We start from the raw sequence: 22,055 nt of genomic DNA, 5'->3' as shown, positions 1-22,055 counted from the left end.
TCACTAATAATTGATTTTTAGTCATTTAAAATGTGATTCTTTACTAATAAAGCGAAGATAATTTTTATTTGAATTGGGGTAACTTTTATTCATTTCAGGGGTAATTATTAATCACTTTAAGTTATCTTTATAATGGATGTACAATAATTATTGTACACGCGATTTTTTTAAAAGTTTGTGTATGTTAAATCGTTGCACATAATCTGTAACGGAGGTAGTAATTAAAGTGTTGACTGAAACATCCTCACCCCTTATTAAAGTGAATGAAACAATTTATCATCCTAACCATACCCAATTATTGTTTTGTAACAATGTTTTATCGATATAGTTTTTTTATTTTTTAAATGAAAAAACTGATAGAGTATAAAACATATTCCTGGGCCTCAACCATCAGCTTAAGATTTTGGTTGAGTTGGTCCACTAAAATGGTATCGGAGCCAGCGTGACACAAAGGTCACGGGTTCGAATCTCATCCACCCCCACTTTCAAATGGAATATTAAACGTTGGGTATAAGGAGGACCCATGCTGCATCCACACTTCTAGCCCAAACGGCTCTCGTGTGAAACCTTTTGATTGAGTTGGTCCACTAACAAAAACAAATTTAGAAAATAATGCTGATTCTTCCTACAATAATAATAATTGATGCTATTTAAAAAAAAAAAGTGTTAAGTGAATATAATGGTGTGGGATCAAATAAAAGTAGAGATGGGTCTAGTCCATTAATAGTGGCACGCATCAAAAACAGATAAGATGCTCTTCTTACTTACTGTGTGATTGAGCACCCTGTTCTGGAATGAAATTGGATTTCCAATTTATAGCTGATTTGTCACATCTTCTCTGTCGTGTATTCAAGAGTTCCAAAGTGTTACTACCTGATATAACTCCCCTTTTAAGTAAAAATAAATGACCTAGGTTTTCTAACCTCTTTTGTCATGTTTTCAAGAGAGTAAGATAATTTAGTTCGGATTTAAGTTGGATTGGATTTCAAATTTTCAATAATAGAGTAATAGTCTTGATCCAAACATCATATGCTGTTACCATGTTAATCAATTCATATTATATGTCCATGATAAGTACTATAACAATAAATGGGGTTTAAAATGCTGATGCAAGGGCTAGCTTAATGTTTTACATAAGTAGTACTGTAATTTATAATGATCCTACTTGTATTAAAATTGATTATTACTAATATAAAATATTTTTACTTATCAAAATTGTTTGAACTTAAGCTAAATATGACAATCTGAGCCATTCACTAAAGGTTAAACCACTCTTGTAAATCGAATAGTGAATACCCAATATATTGGTGACCAATGTGATATTTGCCTAACCTTGAGTGGAATAGCTCTAAGCATCTAACTCTCAAGGTTAACCTTGAGTGCAGGACCCTGTAATGTAACACATGAACGTATGTGACTCTTGGAGAGTTCAGAGTTGAACATATCAGAAAGGGTTAGTTTCACACTTTTACTAATTGACTATCAGCATACAAGTAACAGTTTTTATTACTGGTAACTTACTACTCCGTCTTTTTTTTTTTTTTGTAAGGACCAGACTTTTCATAAGAGAGGAGAATTAGGGAAATCCTTTATACATCGAGTTTGGAATGTTTCAACCTTAACCTCATGCCTAGAAATGGAGTAGTATCTAACGAGTATTTGAATAAATAAATACTCGTAGTTGTACTTTGTTAATTTTTTTTTGAAGAGAGAATAAGCTACTACCTCCGGATCATATTATATGCAACTTTGGAATTTTTTATGTCTCACAAATAATATCCCAAAGTTGCATATAATATGATCCGGAGGTAGTATATTAAAATATATACATTCCCAAAAAAAAAAAAAAAAAAAAAAGTTGGGCGTTCTACTGAAAGCCCATTTTTTTTACTTTGTTGAGTTGAAGCCCATTGATAGAGACCAACGCAATTAATGAAACTTTATGGGCCAGCTAGTTCGACCCAGTAATAATAACAGTATGGCTAGAAAACACTTTTCGTTGTAACTAAAAGGTCTTGCATGTTCTTTACTTTATTAAGCCACAATTTTAGTGTCTGTTCTCTTCCGTTGAAATTCAGTTCAGCTCTTAATTTACGTCTAATGATATTGCTAATGATATAAAGCCAAATTTCATTCTTTTAAGCTCTTATTACAACGACAACAACAGCGACAACAACGACGACGACGACAATAACAACAACAACAACAACAACAACAACAACAACAACAACAACAACAACAACAACAACAATAATAATAATAATAATAATAATAATAAGTAATAAATAATAATAATAATAATAATAATAATAATAATCAATAAATAATAATAATAATAATAACAATAATAATTGAAATAATAATACTAATAATAATAATAATCAATAAATAATAATAATAATCATCAATAAATAATAATAATAATAACAATAATAATAATAATACTAATAATAATAATCAATAAATAATAATAATAATAATAATCAATAAATAATAATAATAATAATAATAATCAATAATTAATAATAATAATAATAATAATAATATGTACATTTGTATATACACATATGTATAGTAATAAATAATCAAAGATCACTAATCTGTAGTTAAAAATCACTAATTAATAAGTTCAGTTCAATTCAATTCAGCTCAATTCAGTTCAGTTCAGTTCAGCTGAGTTCAGTCAATCGGAACAGGCCCTTATGATGTATGATGTTGCCCTCACGAGAATTCATGAATTCGCAAAATAATAACAGGAAACTACAAAATCCTTCGAATTTTTTTTTTTTTTACTAAAACTAAAAAAATCCTATTGAAATTAAAGATGATAAATTGGTGGATTTAATTACGTTAATACTCAACATTCGAAATTCTTCTTATACCCCGTATCATACAAGTTAAAAAAAAAGTTGGGCGTTCTACTGAAAGCCCATTTTTTTTACTTCGTTGAGTTGAAGCCCATTGATAGAGACCAACGCAATTAATGAAACTTTATGGGCCAGCTAGTTCGACCCAGTAATAATAACAGTATGGCTAGAAAACACTTTTCGTTGTAACTAAAAGGTCTTGCATGTTCTTTACTTTATTAAGCCACAATTTTAGGGCTTGTTCTCTTCCGTTGAAATTCAGTTCATTTCAGTTCAGTTCAGTTCAGCTCTTAATTTACGTCTAATGATGTTGCTAATGATATAAAACCAAATTTCATTCTTTTAAGCTCTTATTACAACGACGACGACGACAACAACAACAACAACAACAACAATAATAATAATAATCAATAAGTAATAAATAATAATAATAATAATAATAATAATAATCAATAAATAATGATAATAATAATAATAATAATCAATAAATAATAATAATAATCAATAAATAATAATAATAATAATAATAACAATAATAATTGAAATAATAATACTAATAATAATCATCAATAAATAATAATAATAATAATAATAATAATAATAATAATAACAATAATAATTGAAATAATAATACTAATAATAATCATCAATAAATAATAATAATAATAATCATCAATAAATAATAATAATAATAATAATAATAACAATAATAATAATAATACTAATAATAATAATCAATAAATAATAATAATAATAATAATCAATAAATAATAATAATAATAATAATAATCAATAATTAATAATAATAATAATAATAATAATATGTACATTTGTATATACACATATGTATAGTAATAAATAATCAAAGATCACTAATCCATAGTTAAAAATCACTAATTAATAAGTTCAGTTCAATTCAATTCAGCTCAATTCAGTTCAGTTCAGTTCAGCTGAGTTCAGTCAATCGGAACAGGCCCTTATGATGTATGATGTTGCCCTCACGAGAATTCATGAATTCGCAAAATAATAACAGGAAACTACAAAAATCCTTCGATTTTTTTTTTTTTTTTTTTTTTACTAAAACTAAAAAAATCCTATTGAAATAAAGATGATAAATTGGTGGATTTAATTACGTTAATACTCAACATTCGAAATTCTTCTTATACCCCGTATCATACAAGTTAAATGAAGTACTTTAGCTCATCAACTATTTAAATATGATTTAATAAGAGTAAAAGTGGCTAGATGGAGTAGTTAATTCAAGCAATTAAGATTGTAGGTGAGCAAAGATCAGATAGCATATCCATTTATGGAGAAGCTAGTAGTACAATACTGATTGCAAAATTACATACTCATATTTAATTTCATACAAGCGATTATCAAAATCATAACAAACATTTCTAAACTACAAATTTCCTCTTTCTAACTCATTTCTCAAACATCTCAAGCCATACACCTTTAACCCTAACAACTCAAGTAGCTCATTGTTGGGCACATTTTTGAGTATTAGGCGAAGACTCGAGGCTAATGGCAAACCAAAGACATCACATCATGTATATTGCCTCTAATCACTATACCACTTTGGGTGGCCTTGAACTAACTCGTAAGGCACGCACGTAATTGACTTGATCATGTCGTAGCAAAATCGATCAAAGACGATGAGCAAGGTGGTGGGTGTGGTTAGCCGGTGAAGGGGGAAGAGCGGTGACATTGGCAACCTTTGGTGAAGGGCATTGGTAGCATTTAGTAAACAATCCGAAGGTGTCAATTTGGTGAACAAAATTGATCATACTAGCCCATCCACCAAACCCAAACCCTACCACAAGCACCCATCCTACCACAAAAATATTAAAGGCAAATGCTCCTGTCCATCTTCCTAAAAATTTGGGCGGTTGCTCCACTGCATTCTGTATAAATCGTTGTTTGCCATTCCGTTAGTACAATAATATAAATACTTACATATATACCTAACATAACATAAACATTATACACTTGTAACAGTTCACTTTATTTTAAATCGATCCAATATGTCACTAGTCCTTCATAGTTAAAAGTGTTACTGTATTATATTATTGACGCTCTCTATACAATTGTAATGTTTTACATTATTTTATATCGACTTACTCTGTCACTAGTCCTTTATGGTTAAAAGTGTTACTGTATTATATTATTGACACTCTCTATATTAATTATACTTTGTATTAGTTATATACTTTCGATATAGATATAAAAAAAACATATGGAAATATACCTCTCGGGCAGCAGCAGAACGGAAGGTGAACATGTGAGCAAGGGCAGGGATGATGTAGACGGTGAAGCTAACAAGGAGTGATCCAACCGCGGAATTGATGGGACCGAAGAAGGGGAAAATGATGGCCAAGAACCATATTGGGATGACCACGGGCAACCTCGCCGCTGCCCGTTTACACATGCTCTTACAATCATGCAATCCTATTGCCTTCTCCCATACGAAATACAAGGGTGTGCATGCAAACCCAAAGGTTATAAACTGCATTGTTACATGTTTTAAGAATTGTCAATATAAATCAATTTACGGTTAATTAAGGCATATATAGATCAATTAAATTATTTGAAGCAACGATAGTATATCAAGGAAAATGTCCATGCCTGATGGATGAGCATGAGGATGACAGCCATGTCACGGAATGGAGACCGAGGAAGGAGAGAAAAGGCGTTAGAGTGATCAAGAAGCATGTCTCCAAATGCCCAATACACTGCTGATGCTGAGGGCAGGGTCAATGTCATCACATATAGAGTTGCTAGTAAATATATGGCCTTGAACTTTTGTGGCTTCCACATTGCGTGCATTACCTCCCTACATTACACCAACCAAAATTTAATCAATCAAACTAGTTCGCCGATCCTTACATATTACGGAGTACTTATTAGAATTCCATTTTATACTAAATCAGCATCATCAAGACATATACTTATGTACGTATACTATTTTGATATTCACAATATAATGTCACTTCGTATTTCTCTTGAATCTAATAGAACCCGTATTAAAATGTTAGTTTAACAATAAATAAAACCAAATAACAATAGCCCATAAACATATGAAATTGGCTAGCTGTATCTGAAAAAAAAGCAGAGAATTCAATAATATGAAATCTGAGTGTCATCAGGATTCAGCAATAGCATATTCTATACTCCCTATCAAACAGAAGGTAAAAATAAAAGTGAACAAAGGATGAAAACAAGGGTGAATATTAGTTGGACCCCATATTTATAAGTTACTGGTACTGTAAATTGAAACCATGATAAAAGTAACAGCTAATCCGCTAAATAAGCTTTAAACCTGAATGTTAAAGAGCCTTTACTTTCTACAGTACATTTAAGATTGAATCTGCAGAAAATAAATAATTGTCCTCAGCAAAAGGTTAAAAACTTAACAAAAGCACTACCCTTTTTCCTTAGCACGCCATACTATATTCATGTAAATTTTTTACCCCTACTTTTTACCTTATGTTTTTGCAATGGACATTTTATTACCAGTATTTTTTTTAATGAAGATAAGGATTGGTCATTACATGATAACATAGTCAGAAAATGTCTATACAAAACGGTGAAAAGTCATTTTCATTATTTTTTTTTAATATACAAGACAGATTTGCCCCTTATATAAAACTACTAAAAAGACAGATTTGCCCTTGGGTCAAACATTTGGGATTTTTATAATTTTTGAAAGACAAGAAAATAGGGTAGAATGAGAGTTTGTCTTACACAGTAACAGCATGTCCTCCAAACGTGTAGAGAATGTTTGTGGCCCCTGTAAAATACAACACCAACTTGGTCGGCCCTGAGTGCTTCACACCTTCCACCTAATCATATTTTTAATCACCATATAATATACGATTAGAGTTATATTACCAAGGTTATTTTGCATAGTTTAGTAGTAAAATATATGTTCACTGCCTACATTGGGTTGGATTTTACGCAAGATTAGAGACTAATCGCGACATATACATGGGGGTTAAAACTAATTAATCCAAAAACGATTGCAGGTTGCGGCACGTGATTTGATCACATGGGTTTTGGCTAGTGCATGGTATCCCATGCAAGTATGTAACCAATCAACATTGTAATGTTTATACAAACTCTAGAATTAAACATACCAAGTACTATTGTTTGGTTGAACCTTTATTAATTTGTTGGAGATTAGATTATTATTAGAAGTTTAAGTGTTTAACTAACCATTAGATTGAAAAAATACAAGTTAATAGGACATATGGAAAGTAAAAGCATGCATATATAAGTTCCATTGTAAAAAAGAAAAATAAAATTACTAATTAGAAATTAGGCTCCTAATTAATGGGATTGCTTTTAGACAAAGCACATGATTGGTCGGGTAACATGTTGATTAGTAATGGAAATATCACATGGAAACGTTGTCTTAAGCTTTTTCTAAGGCGGCCAAGGATAGGTGTTGCTTTGTCACATAATAAGAAATAATGCATAGTAAACTATTGATTAACTTTACTTGTAACATAGATTATGAGTTGCAATTAGCTAGATTCCATATTGTAGACAAGGATGGGAAAGCATAATGATATACTCGTATTATATAGGATTATTAAACAATAAGTGGAAATTTTATTATACTCTATACAAAAGCGTTATAAACATAATTTCAGTGTCTAAAAGTAATAGATGTACGTATTTTACAATATTTTGAAAGTTATTGTTGCATATCCTTAGACAACAATAATTTATACGACATAATTGAATTCAAAATACACTTTAACTACGAGAAAGGAGATTTTTGTGTATATATACATAGTTTATTGGTAATTATAAGTTCATACTTCGTATATAACAAGTTGATAATGTGACAAATAATTTTAATGGGAGTACCTGGCCATGAAGAATGGATGCAATGGTAAGATACCAAGCAGTGTAGGTGGTCATGATTAATCCAAGGAAGGACCAAATTCTGTAGTTATGAAAAGAAGGAATAAAGACGGTAGTAGCACAGCACGCCCCAAAAATGTAGGTCCAAGTTCTCTTGTCCAGATTATCATTTATATAGTATATGTTGCTGCAAATATTATTCAAATCAAAAGAGATTAGTAATAATCAATTACAAACCCTACTTAATTATTGCCATAAATCATGGCTCAGACAAATTTATACTCATCAATTAGTATATAATTAAGAGAGTACTATATTAGGTAGGTAGATACCAAAGGGAGGTAAAATACAAGCTAAGTTTAAAGCAATAAGATACCTTGCACAGGCAATAAGTTGAATGACAGATCCAAACAAAAGAAATGTGCAATTAAATGCCAATCCAACGTTCCTCCAATGTTTCCCTAGTAATCCATCTAGCACCTCAAACCACTGCATTAACAAAATTATTTAATCTCATTAAATTTAAATTAATTACTATTAATATATATAATCTACCATTTAATTTTGTTAAAAATGAATAATATATGGACATTAATTAAATACATACCTGAATGACATGATTTCTAAAATCAACCTTTTCTCTTTCCTTCCTAGTTCTATACTCAACATAGAGGATGCTAATAAGATAAGCAGTCCAACTGCCTAAAATACCATAAAATACTTGAAATAATATTCCTGATAACATCCCTAGTTGTGAAAATGAGTATGGCAGTGTCAACAACACTTGTGCCACCTGCAACAACAACACAAATCGAAGTTTTATTATAGAGGTTCAGATGTACGCAACCTTATCCATGCTGGGAATTGAAAAGGGACGTTACCTGATTAGAGGCACAACTAAACCAAGCGTCATAAGTGGAGCCACCGTGCCAAAGGAGGTTAGAAAGGGCGGTTTTGAAGCTCGAAGGCTTAGCTTCATCCTTCTCCATTTCAATGTAGTTGGCTATAATCACAGTCTCAACTTCTTTCTCCTTGTCTACACCATTAGCCATGTTGATATTAATAACAAAGTGTCCCTTCAAAATGTGTATTGTTCTCTCTTTTTACTCTAACTTATTGTAAATCCCCCTTTTTGTTCTTGTAACTTGTGGTGTTGTAGAAAATATAAAAGATATTTGTTGGGTTTTGGTTAGGATTTAGGAAGGTGAAAATAGCATGGAGTTGAGGAATTTATGCTTAGGATACAAGGTATTTATACAAGACATCCGCCTTCTAAAAAGGTGTAAAGTTTTTGTCTTTGCTAAAACATTTTTGGGCATCTTCATTAAAAGAAATTCAATATATTATATGATGTGATATTATTAATTATTATTGTATGTATTAAATCTGTAAAGGTTTCGTTGGTTTTGACTAATACTGCGGTCTTCGAGCTTAGTTCGAAGATTGTTTACTTAGGGAATAAAAATAAAATAAAATTGAGATTTTTAAGAATTAATTTTGTCTCATTGCATAAAATTTAAAAACATAATCATAGGGAGTAATACCAAATTTCGGATGATAATTAAGTGAGCGTGAGTGGTTTCTCCGCACGAGCGGGTCTCCCGCTTCCCGAGCCCTATCATTATGTTTCTCATTTTATTTGCTTAAATTAAACATGCATATTACTGTTATTATTGTACCCTCATCTCTTATTATCTTTGATTAACCAAAAATAAATACTTGTATAATCTGCAATGTTGAAGAAGTGTATAAGAAAATAAAATACTTCATACATTGAAGTAATAAACTATGCTTATAGAAAAATAAATTCAGTAATTGATAATTATATCATTTAGTTATATGACGTACAATTCAAGTTAATAGGATTCAACAAAAAAATTACACTTCATAATTTGTATGTAACCAAGAAAATTAACTTTCACTCTAAAAAATCACCAACTTCTAACAAGTTTGGCATTTAGCTACTACTGAATATGTTTGTGCTTCTTCAAGCTAAAATATACATTATTCAAGAGGTTTAACAATCACACATAACACATAGGGTCTGTTCTCTTTAGCTTAATTTCATTTCATTTCAGTTCTTAATTTCCTTCTATCATAATCAATTCAGTACAGCTCAGTCCAGTTCACTTCGATTCAGTTCAGCTCAACTTGGTTTAGTAAATGAGAACAGACCCTATAGTTTTCTATGAATTAATTAGGTCAAAATCATTAGGGGTAGAAATCCAATGGCCATGATAAAGCCATGAGAACATCAATCTTTAGTTTTAAACATATTACGTTTATAATTCTAAATTCATAATAATGAACAAAATAATAAAATAGATTATGGGCGTTGTCTTTTAACTTATTTTGACTTATGTACTCTATTACATGAACTTGTAAGTATATTTGAACTAAAAGTTATTGTATTTGAATTTTTACACATTGTTCACAATCAATCAATATGTTTGATTTCTATGATAAGGATTTAAGAAGCCTTAAACTTTGATATTCTTTGAAACAAATCTAACTAAAGTGTCTTATAGTATTAAGTGATGTTGATCATATTGAAGTATTCCCAAATTGATTAAGTTGTCTTCCCAACGTCCACATAAGACAATATGATACGTAATAATGACATCATTAGCTAAACATAAAAACACAAAATGGAGTACTCCATATATATATTACTAAAACTTAATTAGGATAATCATGAAGTCCACTATAAAGATTACAATAAGGGAACAAATAAAAAGGGGGTTAGAAGAACAAGGTAACTAAAATAAAGCTAGGGAAGACAAAATAAAGAAAATAAAAAAAGGGTCAAATGGGAAAAGAAAAGGTAAGGGATTATAAGGAAGGGAGTGGGTAGAAATAATACATACTCTTAACTCTTAAGTAGACCAAATGATTGCAACAAAACGAGCGTGGTCGCTTTATAAGAATAACAAAGTTGCTTTAATCACATGCCCCTTTCTATCGGCCTTCACCCCATCCTTTCTGGACTCGGTTTGTAAACCCCACTTTGGCCTTCCCCATCACGGCCCAATATCCTATAACATAATCATCTTCATTTTCTACCTTCAAAAGGGAATTATCTTTTTTCAATTAGTATTATTTTTAAAGAGTACTATAACAAATTATTACTATTAATTTTCAAGAATCAAGCATGCCTTTTTTTTTTCATTTTTGGATTGGTGTCTGATGTGGGGTTGGATATGCTCAATTTTGATAATTCTTTGATAGGTTAATAAATGACGGTGATAATTCCTCAAATAGTAACTGTAATGCACCTGTTAGGTGATTCTGTGAAAATTTATCAAAGTCATTTATGATGTGATTATATGTTGTCAAGAAGCTTATCGCGATGCTCTCTATGCAATTTTTCATTGCCAATGTAAAGTTGGTATTGAATAGTATAGAAAATTTATGTGCATAAAAAAACACACTAGGTTTAGAGGTTGAGAAGTGGAGTACTTTGAACTATGAGATGTGATTTTGCTATTGCATGTTGTCCATCAAACAAACAATTCGCCTTTTGGCTGTTGTTGCTAAATTCTCTATAATACATCGTAGCTAATATAAGGTTTTCCACATAAGTAAGAAGTTACTCTGTATTAGTTATTGTATCAATATTTGAATATGTATTTAGAATTCATAATGGGTAAATATAGTGCATTAAAACATTTTTAAAAAATAGAAGGTTTTTTTTTTCTCATTTCTTTGACCAAGAAGATTCTCTAGTATTGGGTTGGAGATAAACTAGTTTATGCGAGCTGAAAACTTTGTAGGAAAATGAGGAAACAATTCCCTAACAAAAATACAAAAATAAAAAAATGAAACAAAAAGCATTTTCAGAGTGGATGAAATCATGGTCCCAAACTCCCAACTCTCGACTCAGAATTCCATTCTTTCAGAGTGGTGAGAGAGCCCAACTCTGAATGCTTTTCAGCAAAGGAAAACAAGCTCATTTCACCATTTATTTTATTTTATTTTTTCAAAAATATTTATATGAACAAAAAAAAAGCTGGAAAATATGGTCTTAGAAAAGTGCATTTAGGAATAAATACAGTCAGCAAAATTACAAAAAGAAATTAACACTATGTATTTTGTGTGTACTAGAAATGCCCAAAAAAGTAATGGAAGAAAAACAGTAGTGAATTTGAAGGAGAAAAATTGTCCAAAAAAGTGTATACATTACTCACATTTTATATTGTTGTTCAAAGCTTTGTTTGGTTATTACTTCAACTTCAACTACTGGATTTCATTTGATAAAGACTTTAAAAGCATATTTGCATATTACATTTGACCATGAATACAATTTCTCATATCCAAACAAATAAGAATCTTGACATTTCTTTGACCGCAATTTTGAACTAGCTAGGTTATGTCATTCACATATCACATATGCTTACACTGTTACACATGTCTAATGCCTTTGAAATCAATCTATCCTCAATGTTCTTAGAATACTTTTCAAACAATAACATTTGTGAAAGTTAATTACAACATATATATATATATATATATATATATATATATATATATAGTGATTAGTTTTAAAAGAATCAGAAGTTAATTGGAAGATAAAGAAGTGACACACAAGTGATACACAAACTGTAAAATAGAGAAGTCGTCGGATTCTAATTATTTATTGAGCGTTAAACATGTGATATGAGAGAGGGAATCGAGATATTACTTTGCATTGATGTTGTAACTATGCTACATACTATTAACATATGAAACAGGTCCATTATGAACACACATTAGTTTAACCTTGGCATGCATGCCCTTCCAAGTGCCTAGTGGTTTGCCTGTTGAATGCCCTATGAACCTATATTTAACTGGTTGCACTATGCAATGTAATCACTAATTAAACTCTAATAATTTTCATTGCTATTAAAAGATATTCCATCAATTATTAACTGGTTTCATTCACTATTTCTTTCCTTCTCAAAATTAGTAAAAGAGAGCATCACTCATTAAGCTTTTGTTGTTACTTTCTAAAGATTTGGCGTTCTAGTGTTTCTTTTCATTCATTCTAATATTCTATATACTGTATTTTGGTTATATGCTTCAACATATAATATTGGTTTTTGTATTGGGGTCTTGTGGATACCATATTAGGTGTTTTTAACCTGCTTTAGGTATAACTTTTATTTTGATGTGGAAAGATGGACTTAGGGCCTGTTCCGATTGACTGAACTCAGCTGAACTGAACTGAACTAAACTGAACTGAACTGAACCGAGCTGAGTTGAACTGAACTGAACTGAACCGAGCTGAACTGAACTTATTAATTAGTGATTTTTAACTACGGATTAATGATCTTTGATTATTTATGATTATTTATTGATATTTATTACTATACATATGTGTATATACAAATGTACATATTAAAATATTTACGAAAAATATACTATATAATTATAATTATAAAATGTATGGAAAATATATTATAAAATGTATGGAAAATATATTAAAAACTTGAAACCTCTAAACATTTTAAACACATATACTATTTAATTCAAAAATAAACTAGTATTAGGACAAAAGAACACAAAAAACTTACATGTATCTAACCCATTTAAACAAATTTTAAATAAAATAATATATATATATAAAAAAAGAAATAAAAAAATAAAAAAAGCCAACAACACACCCTAACCCACGATGCTCTAAGCCCAAATAAAGAGAAAGAAAAACACTTTCTCCTTCCTCCTGCAGTCACTAGTTCGGCAGTGCCCCAAACAAACAATAGAACCATTTGAACAATGAATTGTATCAATATTATTATTATTGTTATTATTATTATTACTAATTATTGATAATTATTATTATTATTTATTGATTATTATTATTAGTACTATTAGTATTATTATTATTAATATTATTATTATTATTATTATTATTATTATTATTATTGTCGTCGTTGAATAAGAGCTTAAAAGAATGAAATTTGGCTTTATATCATTAGCAATATCATTAAACATAAATTAAGAGATGAGCTGAACTGAACTGAATTGAACTGAACTGAACTGAACTTCAACGGAACAGAACAGGCCCTTATATAGTTATACGTATTGAGTTTCTATATATGGTTGTAGCTTCTACATCGTTCCAACAAAAGATGGTGTTAAGAGTTGATTTTTTTTCTTTGTTCACAATGCAACATATAGAATGTGAATTATGTGACAAGACAACAATTAATGTAAATAAACATTGACTAATAACAATTATACATATACAATAATTAGCAAGTTTGCAACATAAACGCCTAATATAATTAAACGAGTCCACTCATTGAATAACTTGCGGTGAAACTTAAAAAGTAATTCCCACTGGATACACATTTTCAAGAAAATACCCTTGATTGAAATTACCCACTAGAAAAATTAATCATTTAACCTGCCATTTCATGAAATATCGGGCTAACCCTAATGAAATGCTAGTTAATTTGTGCATATATATTGTATGCGCATGTATGACAGGTCTGTACATTTATATTCTGTTACAATGTTATAAATTAGTCACATACTGTATGATTTTAACGCATTACTTTTAGCTTAACATTCTCTGATATTTCAGACTATAATGTCTTGCTTAGCAGTGCCCACTGCATGCTCAGTCCTGCTACACTAGCTGATTATATCATCAGATTATATGGGCTTCCACACACTTCGAATTGTGTGATACCCTCAATTCTCAATCGAGTAGGGACTAGGGAGTATGTTACAAGAAGTGATTCAAATTATTTGAACATGCTTTCCAAGGTAAAGATATTAAACAGTGGTTTAGTCTTCTAATGTTCTCATATGAATGGTCGAGATTATATGAATTAAAAGTGCCCACACGTTTAAATCATAGGTAGAGCTGTCAATTCGCGTAAAAGTGTTGGGTTTGGATCGGGTAAGAGTGGGTCGGGTCAACTCGGATCGGGTCAATTCGGATTAATTTCATAACCTACGTGGGTCGGGTATGGGTTGGGTCATGTTTGAGTCGGGTCATACTTCTTATTGGGTTTGGGTCGGGTTTAGACCGGGTTAATAACAGGTCGGGTTACATTCGGGTCGGGTGAACAATAGGTCGGGTTTAATTCGGCTTTTCACGGGTTAAAACAGGTTAGGGTAATTCTCGGCTTCGAGTTGGGATCGGTTCAAGTCAATAATTTGCAAGTTAAAATCAGGCCGGGTCATTCTCGGGTTTGAGTCAGGTTCGGTTCAAGTCAATAATTTGCGGATTATAATCAGGTCGGGTCATTTTCAAGTCGGGTCATTCTCGGGTTTAAGTCGGGTTCGATTCAAGTCAATAATTTGCGAGTTATAACCAGGTTGGGTCTTTTCCAAGTCGGGTCATTCTCGGATTCATCAGGTTATGTTCAAGTCAATAATTTGAAGGTTACAATCAGGTCGGGTCATTTCCAAGTCAGGTTATATTCGAGTTCAACTAACTATTAATAGATAATTATCATTTTTATCAAGCTAATTATTTCCTTTGACTATAATTTGTATGACAATATAATAGGGAACATAGTCTATAATTTAGGAAGATAATTATCTTCTTTGACCATACAACAAATATATACTATACTCCGTATTTAACTCTAAAATTTGAAGATGATGCTCTGTTCTTTTGTTCGCCTTGACCTCCCGAGACAAAATGCTTTGATCAACAATAATAAGGTGGTCTAAATTGCATTTAAGGTGATTTGAAATCGGGTCAGAAACAATTTGGGTTGAATTTAGGTCGGATATAACAATTCGTGCTAATTTCGAGTTGGGTTAGTAACAGATCGGGTTGAATTTTTGGGTTGGGTAAGTAATAGGTATGGTAAAATTCGGGTCGGGGCAATAACAAGCCGGGTTGAATTTTGGTCAGGTTAATAACAAGTCGGGTTGATTTCGGGTCGGGTTTGTAAAAGGTTGGGTTAAATTCAGGTCGGGTTAGGAACGGGTCGGATTGAATTCATGTCAGGTTAGTAACAAGTCTGGTTTTGACGGGTTAAAACGGGTTTGGGTCAATTTCAGTTTAAGTCGGGTTCGGTAAACCGGTAAATCGGTGCAAGTTGTAAACCTGTAATTGGCCGTTTAAAAGCAAATTGAATGGTTCCACACACCCAATTGGAATCTCGGAGGGTATTAGGGACCATGGTAAACATTTCATCAATTTTTTTTTCCGGGCAAAGAAAAGTAAAAAAATTCCAAAATTAAAGACTAATATTCACGCTTTTTGAGAATTTTGAAGGTTTCAGGGCCCAGTGTCGAAAAGTCTAGAAATTGTATGAGATACATCTCGGGGTCATATAATTCCGTTTGGAACCATATATGATCATTATATGTTGTCATAAATGTTCGTAGTAGGCTTCTGTTAATGAAATACATGCAAGTTGTAAACTGGTAATTAAATTGGCCGTTTAAAAGCAAATTGGATGGTTCCACCAACCCAAATGGACTCCACGAGGGTATTAGGGACCATAATAAACATTTCGGCAATTTTTATTTTCGGGCGAAAAAAGTCAAAAAATTCCAAAATTAAAGACTAATATCCACGTTTTTTGAGAAATTTTGGAGGTTTCGGGGCCCGGTGTTGAACGGTCTTCAAACTTTAGGGGATACGTCTCGGGGTTATATAATATTGTTTGGAACCATATATGATCATTATTTGTTGTCATAAATGTTCGTGGTAGGCTTGAGTTAATGAAATCGTACAAAATTGTAAACCGATAAATTGGTCGTTTAAAGACAAATTGGATGGTTCCACCCACCCAATGGGACTCCCGGATGGTATTAGGAACATGGAAAATATTTCGGCAACTTTATTTCCGCTCGAAAAAAAAGTCAAAAATTTCAAAATTGATGGCATTTTGAGCAATTTTGAAGGATTCGAGGTCCGGTGTCGAAAACTCTTGAAATTCTAGGGGATACATTACGGGGTCATTTAATGTCGTTTGGAACCATATATGATCATTATTTGTTTTCATAAATGTTCGTGTTAGGCTTAAGTTACTGAAATCAGAGTAAGTTATACACCGGTAAATAGGTTGTTTAAAGGCGAATTGGATGGTTCTACCCACCCATTTGGACTAACGAAGGGTATTAATTAGAGACCATGGTTAAAATTTCTACAATTATCATTTCCGGTCAAAAAAAGGTCTAAAAATTCCAAAAATAAAGGCTAATATCCACGCTTTTTGAGAAATTTTGAAGGTTTCGGGGCCTAGTATCGAAAAACTTAGCGATTCTAGGGAATACATCTCGGGATCATATAATGTCGTTTGGAAACATATATGATCACTTTGTTGTCATAAATGTTTGTGGCAGGCTTGAGTTAATGAAATCGGTGCAAGCTGTAAACCGGTAAATTGGCCGTGTAAAGGCAAATTGGATGGTTCCACCCACCGAATTGGACTACCGGAGGGTATTAAGAACCATGGAAAACATTTCGACAATTTTTATTTTTTGGAGAAAAAAAGTAAAAAAATTCCAAAATTGAAGGCTAATGTCCACACTTTTTGAGAAATTTTTAAGGTTTCGGGCGCCGATGTCGAAAAGTCTTGAGAATTTAGGGAATACATTTGGGGGTCATATAATGCCGTTTGGAACCATATATAATCATTTTATGTTGTCATAAATGTTCGTGGTAGGCTTGTGTTAATGAAATCGGTGCAAGTTGTAATCCGGTAAATTGGTCGTTTGAATACAAATTGGATGGTTCCACCCCACCTAATTGGACTACCGAAGGGTATTAGGAACCATGTTAAACATTTCGGCACTTTTTATTTTCGGGCGAAAAAAAGTCAAAAAATTCAAAAATTAAAGGCTAATATCTACGTTTTTTGAGATATTCTTAAGGTTTCGGGACCCGGTGTTGAAAAAGTTCGAGATTTTAGGGGATACATATAGAGGTCATAAAATACTGTTTTAAACCATATATGATTATTATATGCTGTCATAAATGTTCGTGATAGGCTTGAGTTAATGAAATCGATACAAGTTGTAAACCGGTAAATTGGTCGTTTAAAGACAAATTGGATGGTTCCATGATAAGCTGTCGTCGAGCCTACCAAAGATAAAAACCTAACTTGGTCTCTCTAATGGGTAGAAAGGGTAAGTAAGGGTCGATCCCACAAGGACTACGGGGAGCACTAACAAATATCGATTTGTGATAAGCTAAGTCAAGTCTTTTTGGGTTATGAGTTATGAAGAAAAACTACAAACAATAATAAAGAGGATCTCGGGAAGGTATCCACCAATTAAGTCGTTCACAAACTACAATTTAACATACAAGACATAGCAATTTGGGGATAAAATTAGGGGAAGTCATCTAAGGCACCCAACTACTCTCTCAAGCTAGAGGGATTACTTGAATCATGAATACAACCTACTCTCGTGGTTACAAAGCATAAAACAAGTGTTAAAGCATAATCACGATGACATAAACATTCCCTTGATCGGAAATTCCTATTCTCATGGCATTTCGGGTCAATCAAGCATAAGGGAGCTAACTCAAGTTCATCTCTCGATCCTTCGTTGGGAAAGCTTAGATAAATAGTTCTAGCAATGGCCACTTACAAGAACTAACAATGAAACCACTTAAGCTCAACTAATTAACATCCCACATTAGCTAAATCAACACATACAAACAAGTATTTGTGAATTCATCAATGATTTCAACAATCCCAAGTAAAAGAACTACTCACAAATCATAATAAATTGCAAAACTAAAGGAATTAACAACTAAGAACATGAAACAAACACTAATCTAACATAAACAAGTAATTAAGGATGAAAAGATACAAAAATAAGTAAATAGAATAACAAAATAGGAGAGAGAGTAAGAAATTCTCATTGATATTGCAAGGAGTATCCAAATCTTCAAGTCTCCTTCCTTCAATTCTTCATATTCCAAGCTTTCAACAAGATTTTCTCACTTTCTCTCTCTAGAAAATGAGAGTTTCTCTCTCTAAAAACCCTAACCTAAGCTAAAAATAAACTAAGAAGATCCCCCCCCCTACAAATGAAGCTAAAGGGATATTATATAACCCCCAAGTAAAAGGACGGAGAAACCAAGAATCGGCCCGTCTACAGGTCGGCACGGACGTGCCAAAGGTTGCACGGACGTGCAGACCTGTTAAAATGAGAACAATAGCTACTGCCTGACCTTGCACGGACGTGCATCAATTGACACGGACGTGCATGAATTGGCACGGACGTGCAGCTTTTTCTGGCGAAACAGCTTTATTTCGGAAGGTCATAACTTCTTCATTACTCATTGGAATAAGGCATGTAAGCATTCGTTGGATAGCTCTTGAGATGAAATTTAATCTCCAATTTGAATCACTTCAAAAACTTGAGTAGAAAAAAATTTATAGTCATTTGAAGTTGACCTTAGTGAAAAAATCCTTCCAAAACCCTTCCAAATGCTCTTATTTCACTCTTGTACACTTTTCCTTGCTTCTTTCATTCTTCCATAGCTCCCTTATTTCCTCTTCTTGTCTCCAACTTCTTTTCTTCTTTGTCCAAAAGCTTCAAAGTGCCATATTTATACCTAAATATGCACCAAAACACTAGCAAACCCGTGAAGCATATGATACACAAAAAATGCATAAAAATAGAGTAATTAGTGAACTAAGCATTGATTTCCCACAATTCTAAGGCTCAAAATCACTTTAAAATCATACAAAATAACAAGTTATCATTCCACCCATCCATTTGGACTCCCATAGGATATTAGGGACCATGGTAAACATTTTTGCAATTTTTATTTCCGAACGAAAAAAGTCAAAAAATTCAACAATAGAAGACTATTATCCAAGCATTTTGCAAAATTTTAAAGGTTTCGAGACACAGTGTCAAAAAGTCTTGAAATTTCATGGAATACATCTTGGTGTCATATAATGCCGTTTGGAACCATATATGATCATTATTTGTTGTCATAAATGTTCGTTGTAGGCTTGAGTTAATGAAATCGGTGCAAGTTGTAAACCGATAAATTGGTCGTTTAAAGGCAAATTGGATGGTTCCAGCCACCCAATGGGACTCTCGGACGGTATTAGAGACCATGGTAAACATTTCGATAATTTTAATTTTTGGGCGAAAAAAAGTCAAAAACTTCAAAAATTGAAGGCTAATATCCACGCTTTTTGAGAAATTTGGAGTTTTCGGGGCCCGGTGTCTAAAAATCTTGAAATTCCAGGGAATAAATCTTGGGGTCATATAATGTCGTTTGGAACTATATATGATCATCATTTGTTGTCATAATTGTTCGTGGAGGCTTGAGTTAATGAAATCGGTGCAAGTTGTAAACTAGTAAATTGGTCGTTTAACGACAAATTGGATTGTTCTACCCTCCCAATTGGACTCCCGGGGGGTATTAGGGACCATGGTAAACATTTCGGCAATTTTTATTTCTGTGCGAAAAAAAGTTAAAAAATTCCAAAATTAAAGTCTAATATCCATGCTTGTTTAGAAATTTGGGAGGTTTTGGGGCCCGTTGTCGAAAAGGCATTATGATTTTAGTTAATACATCTTGGGGTCATATAATGCCGTTTGGAACCATATATGATCATTATATGTTGTCATAAATGTTCGTGATAGGCTTGAATTAATGAAATCAGTGCAAGTTGTAAACCGGTAAATTGGTTGTTTAAAGGCAAATGGGATGGTTATACATACCCAATTGAACTCCGCGAGGGTATTATGGACCATGGTAAACATTTCGAAATTTTTTATTTTCGGGCTAAAAAAAGTCAAAAATTCAAAAATTGAAGGCTAATATCCACACTTTTTAAGATAATTTAGAGGTTTCGGGGCCCGGTGTCAAAAGGTTTTGAAATTCTAGTGGATATATCTTGTGGTCATACAATGCCGTTTTGAACCATATATGATCATTATTTGTTGTTATAAATGTTCGTGGTAGGCTTGAGTTAATGAAATTGGTGCAAGTTGTAAATCGGTAATTGGTCGTTTTAAGGCAAATTGGAAGGTTCCATCCACCCAATTGGACTCCCAAAAGGTATTAGGGACATGGTAAACAATTCTGCAATTTTATTACTGGGCAAAAAAAATCAAAAAATTCCAAAATTGAAGGCTAATATCCACACTTTTTGAGATATTTAGGAGGTTTCGGGGCCCAGTGTCAAAAAGTCTTGAAATTGTAGGGAATATATCTCGGGGTCATATAATGCCGTTTGAAACCATATGTGATCAATATTTGTTGTTGTAAATGTTCGTGGTAGGATTGAGTTAATGAAATTGGTGCAAGTTGTAAATCGGTAAATTGGTCGTTTTCCCAGCGAGTATTAGGGACCATGGTAAACATTTCGACAATTTTTATTTTTGAGCAAAAAAAGTAAAAAAATTTCAAAATTGAAATTCACGCTTTTTTAGAAATTTGGGATGTTTCGAGGCCAGGTGTCGAAAAGTTTTGAGATTTTAGGGGATACAAGTCGGGTCATATAATGTCGTTTATAACCATAAATGATTATTATATGTTTTCATAAACAAGTAGGCTTGAGTTAATCAATTTGGTGCAAGTTGTAAACTGATAAATTGGTCGTTTAAAGGCAAATTGGATGGTTCCACCTACCCAATTGGACTTCGGGAGGGTATTATGGACCATGGTAAACATTTCAACAATTTTTATTTCAGAACGAAAAAAGTCAAAATATTCCAAAATTTAAGGTTAATATCCACGCTTTTTGAGAAATTTTGGAGGTTTCGAGGCCCGGTATTGAAAATCCTTAAGATTTTAGGGGATACATCTCGGGGTCGTATAATGCCGTTTGGAACCATATATGATCATTATATGATGTCATAAATGTTCGTAATAAGCTTGAGTTAATGCAATCGGTGCAAGTTGTAAACCGATAAATTGGCCGTTTAAAGGCAAATTGGATGGTTCCACCCATCCATTTGGACTCCTGGAGGATATTAAGGACCATGGTAAACATTTTTGCAATATTTATTTTCGAACGAAAAAAGTCAAAAAATTCAAAAATAGAAGACTATTTACACGCATTTTGCAAAATTTTGAAAGTTTCGAGACTTGGTGTCGAAAAATCTTGAAATTCCAGGGAATACATCTTGGTGTCATATAATGTCGTTTGGAACCATATATGATCATTATATGTTGTCATAAATGTTTGTGGTAGGCTTGAATTAATGAAATCAATGCAAGTTATAAATCGGTAAATTTGTCGTTTAAAGGCAAATTGGATGCTTCCACGCACCCAATGGGACTCTCGGAAGGTAGTAGGGACCATAGTAAATATTTCGTCAATTTTTATTTTCGGGCGAAAAAAAGTAAAAGATTTTCAAAATTGCAGGCTAATA

At 32.2% G+C, this 22,055-nt stretch overlaps 1 protein-coding gene across 1 annotated transcript; it reads right to left on the bottom strand.

Annotated features, from left to right (window-relative positions):
* Positions 1 to 4,114: 4,114 nt before the first annotated feature.
* On the bottom strand, positions 4,115 to 9,007 carry LOC110739459 (auxin transporter-like protein 2). The gene is made up of 8 exons (XM_021919911.1): positions 8,624 to 9,007; positions 8,350 to 8,535; positions 8,119 to 8,231; positions 7,746 to 7,929; positions 6,615 to 6,712; positions 5,496 to 5,703; positions 5,119 to 5,376; positions 4,115 to 4,774 (listed from the first exon to the last, which is right to left on the bottom strand). The coding sequence occupies exons 1-8, from the start codon at positions 8,792 to 8,794 to the stop codon at positions 4,517 to 4,519; spliced, it is 1,476 nt and encodes a 491-aa protein (XP_021775603.1). The 5' UTR covers positions 8,795 to 9,007; the 3' UTR covers positions 4,115 to 4,516.
* Between the last annotated feature and the right edge of the window lie 13,048 nt (positions 9,008 to 22,055).

Source organism: Chenopodium quinoa, unplaced genomic scaffold, assembly GCF_001683475.1.
Source record: "Chenopodium quinoa cultivar QQ74 unplaced genomic scaffold, ASM168347v1, whole genome shotgun sequence".
NCBI lineage: Eukaryota > Viridiplantae > Streptophyta > Magnoliopsida > Caryophyllales > Amaranthaceae > Chenopodium > Chenopodium quinoa.
This window is presented reverse-complemented; position numbering and strand designations above follow the sequence as displayed.

What these genes read in the sequence shown, in the direction of transcription:
- LOC110739459 (XM_021919911.1), bottom strand. Translation starts at nt 8,794, where the DNA reads ATGGCTAATGGTGTAGACAAGGAGAAAGAAGTTGAGACTGTGATTATA. An exon ending in TTAGAAATCATGTCATTCAG is followed by an intron (nt 8,232 to 8,349) that starts GTATGTATTTAA and finishes TTGTTAATGCAG; the next exon opens with TGGTTTGAGGTGCTAGATGG. An exon ending in CATCCATTCTTCATGGCCAG is followed by an intron (nt 6,713 to 7,745) that starts GTACTCCCATTA and finishes AAATATGATTAG; the next exon opens with GTGGAAGGTGTGAAGCACTC.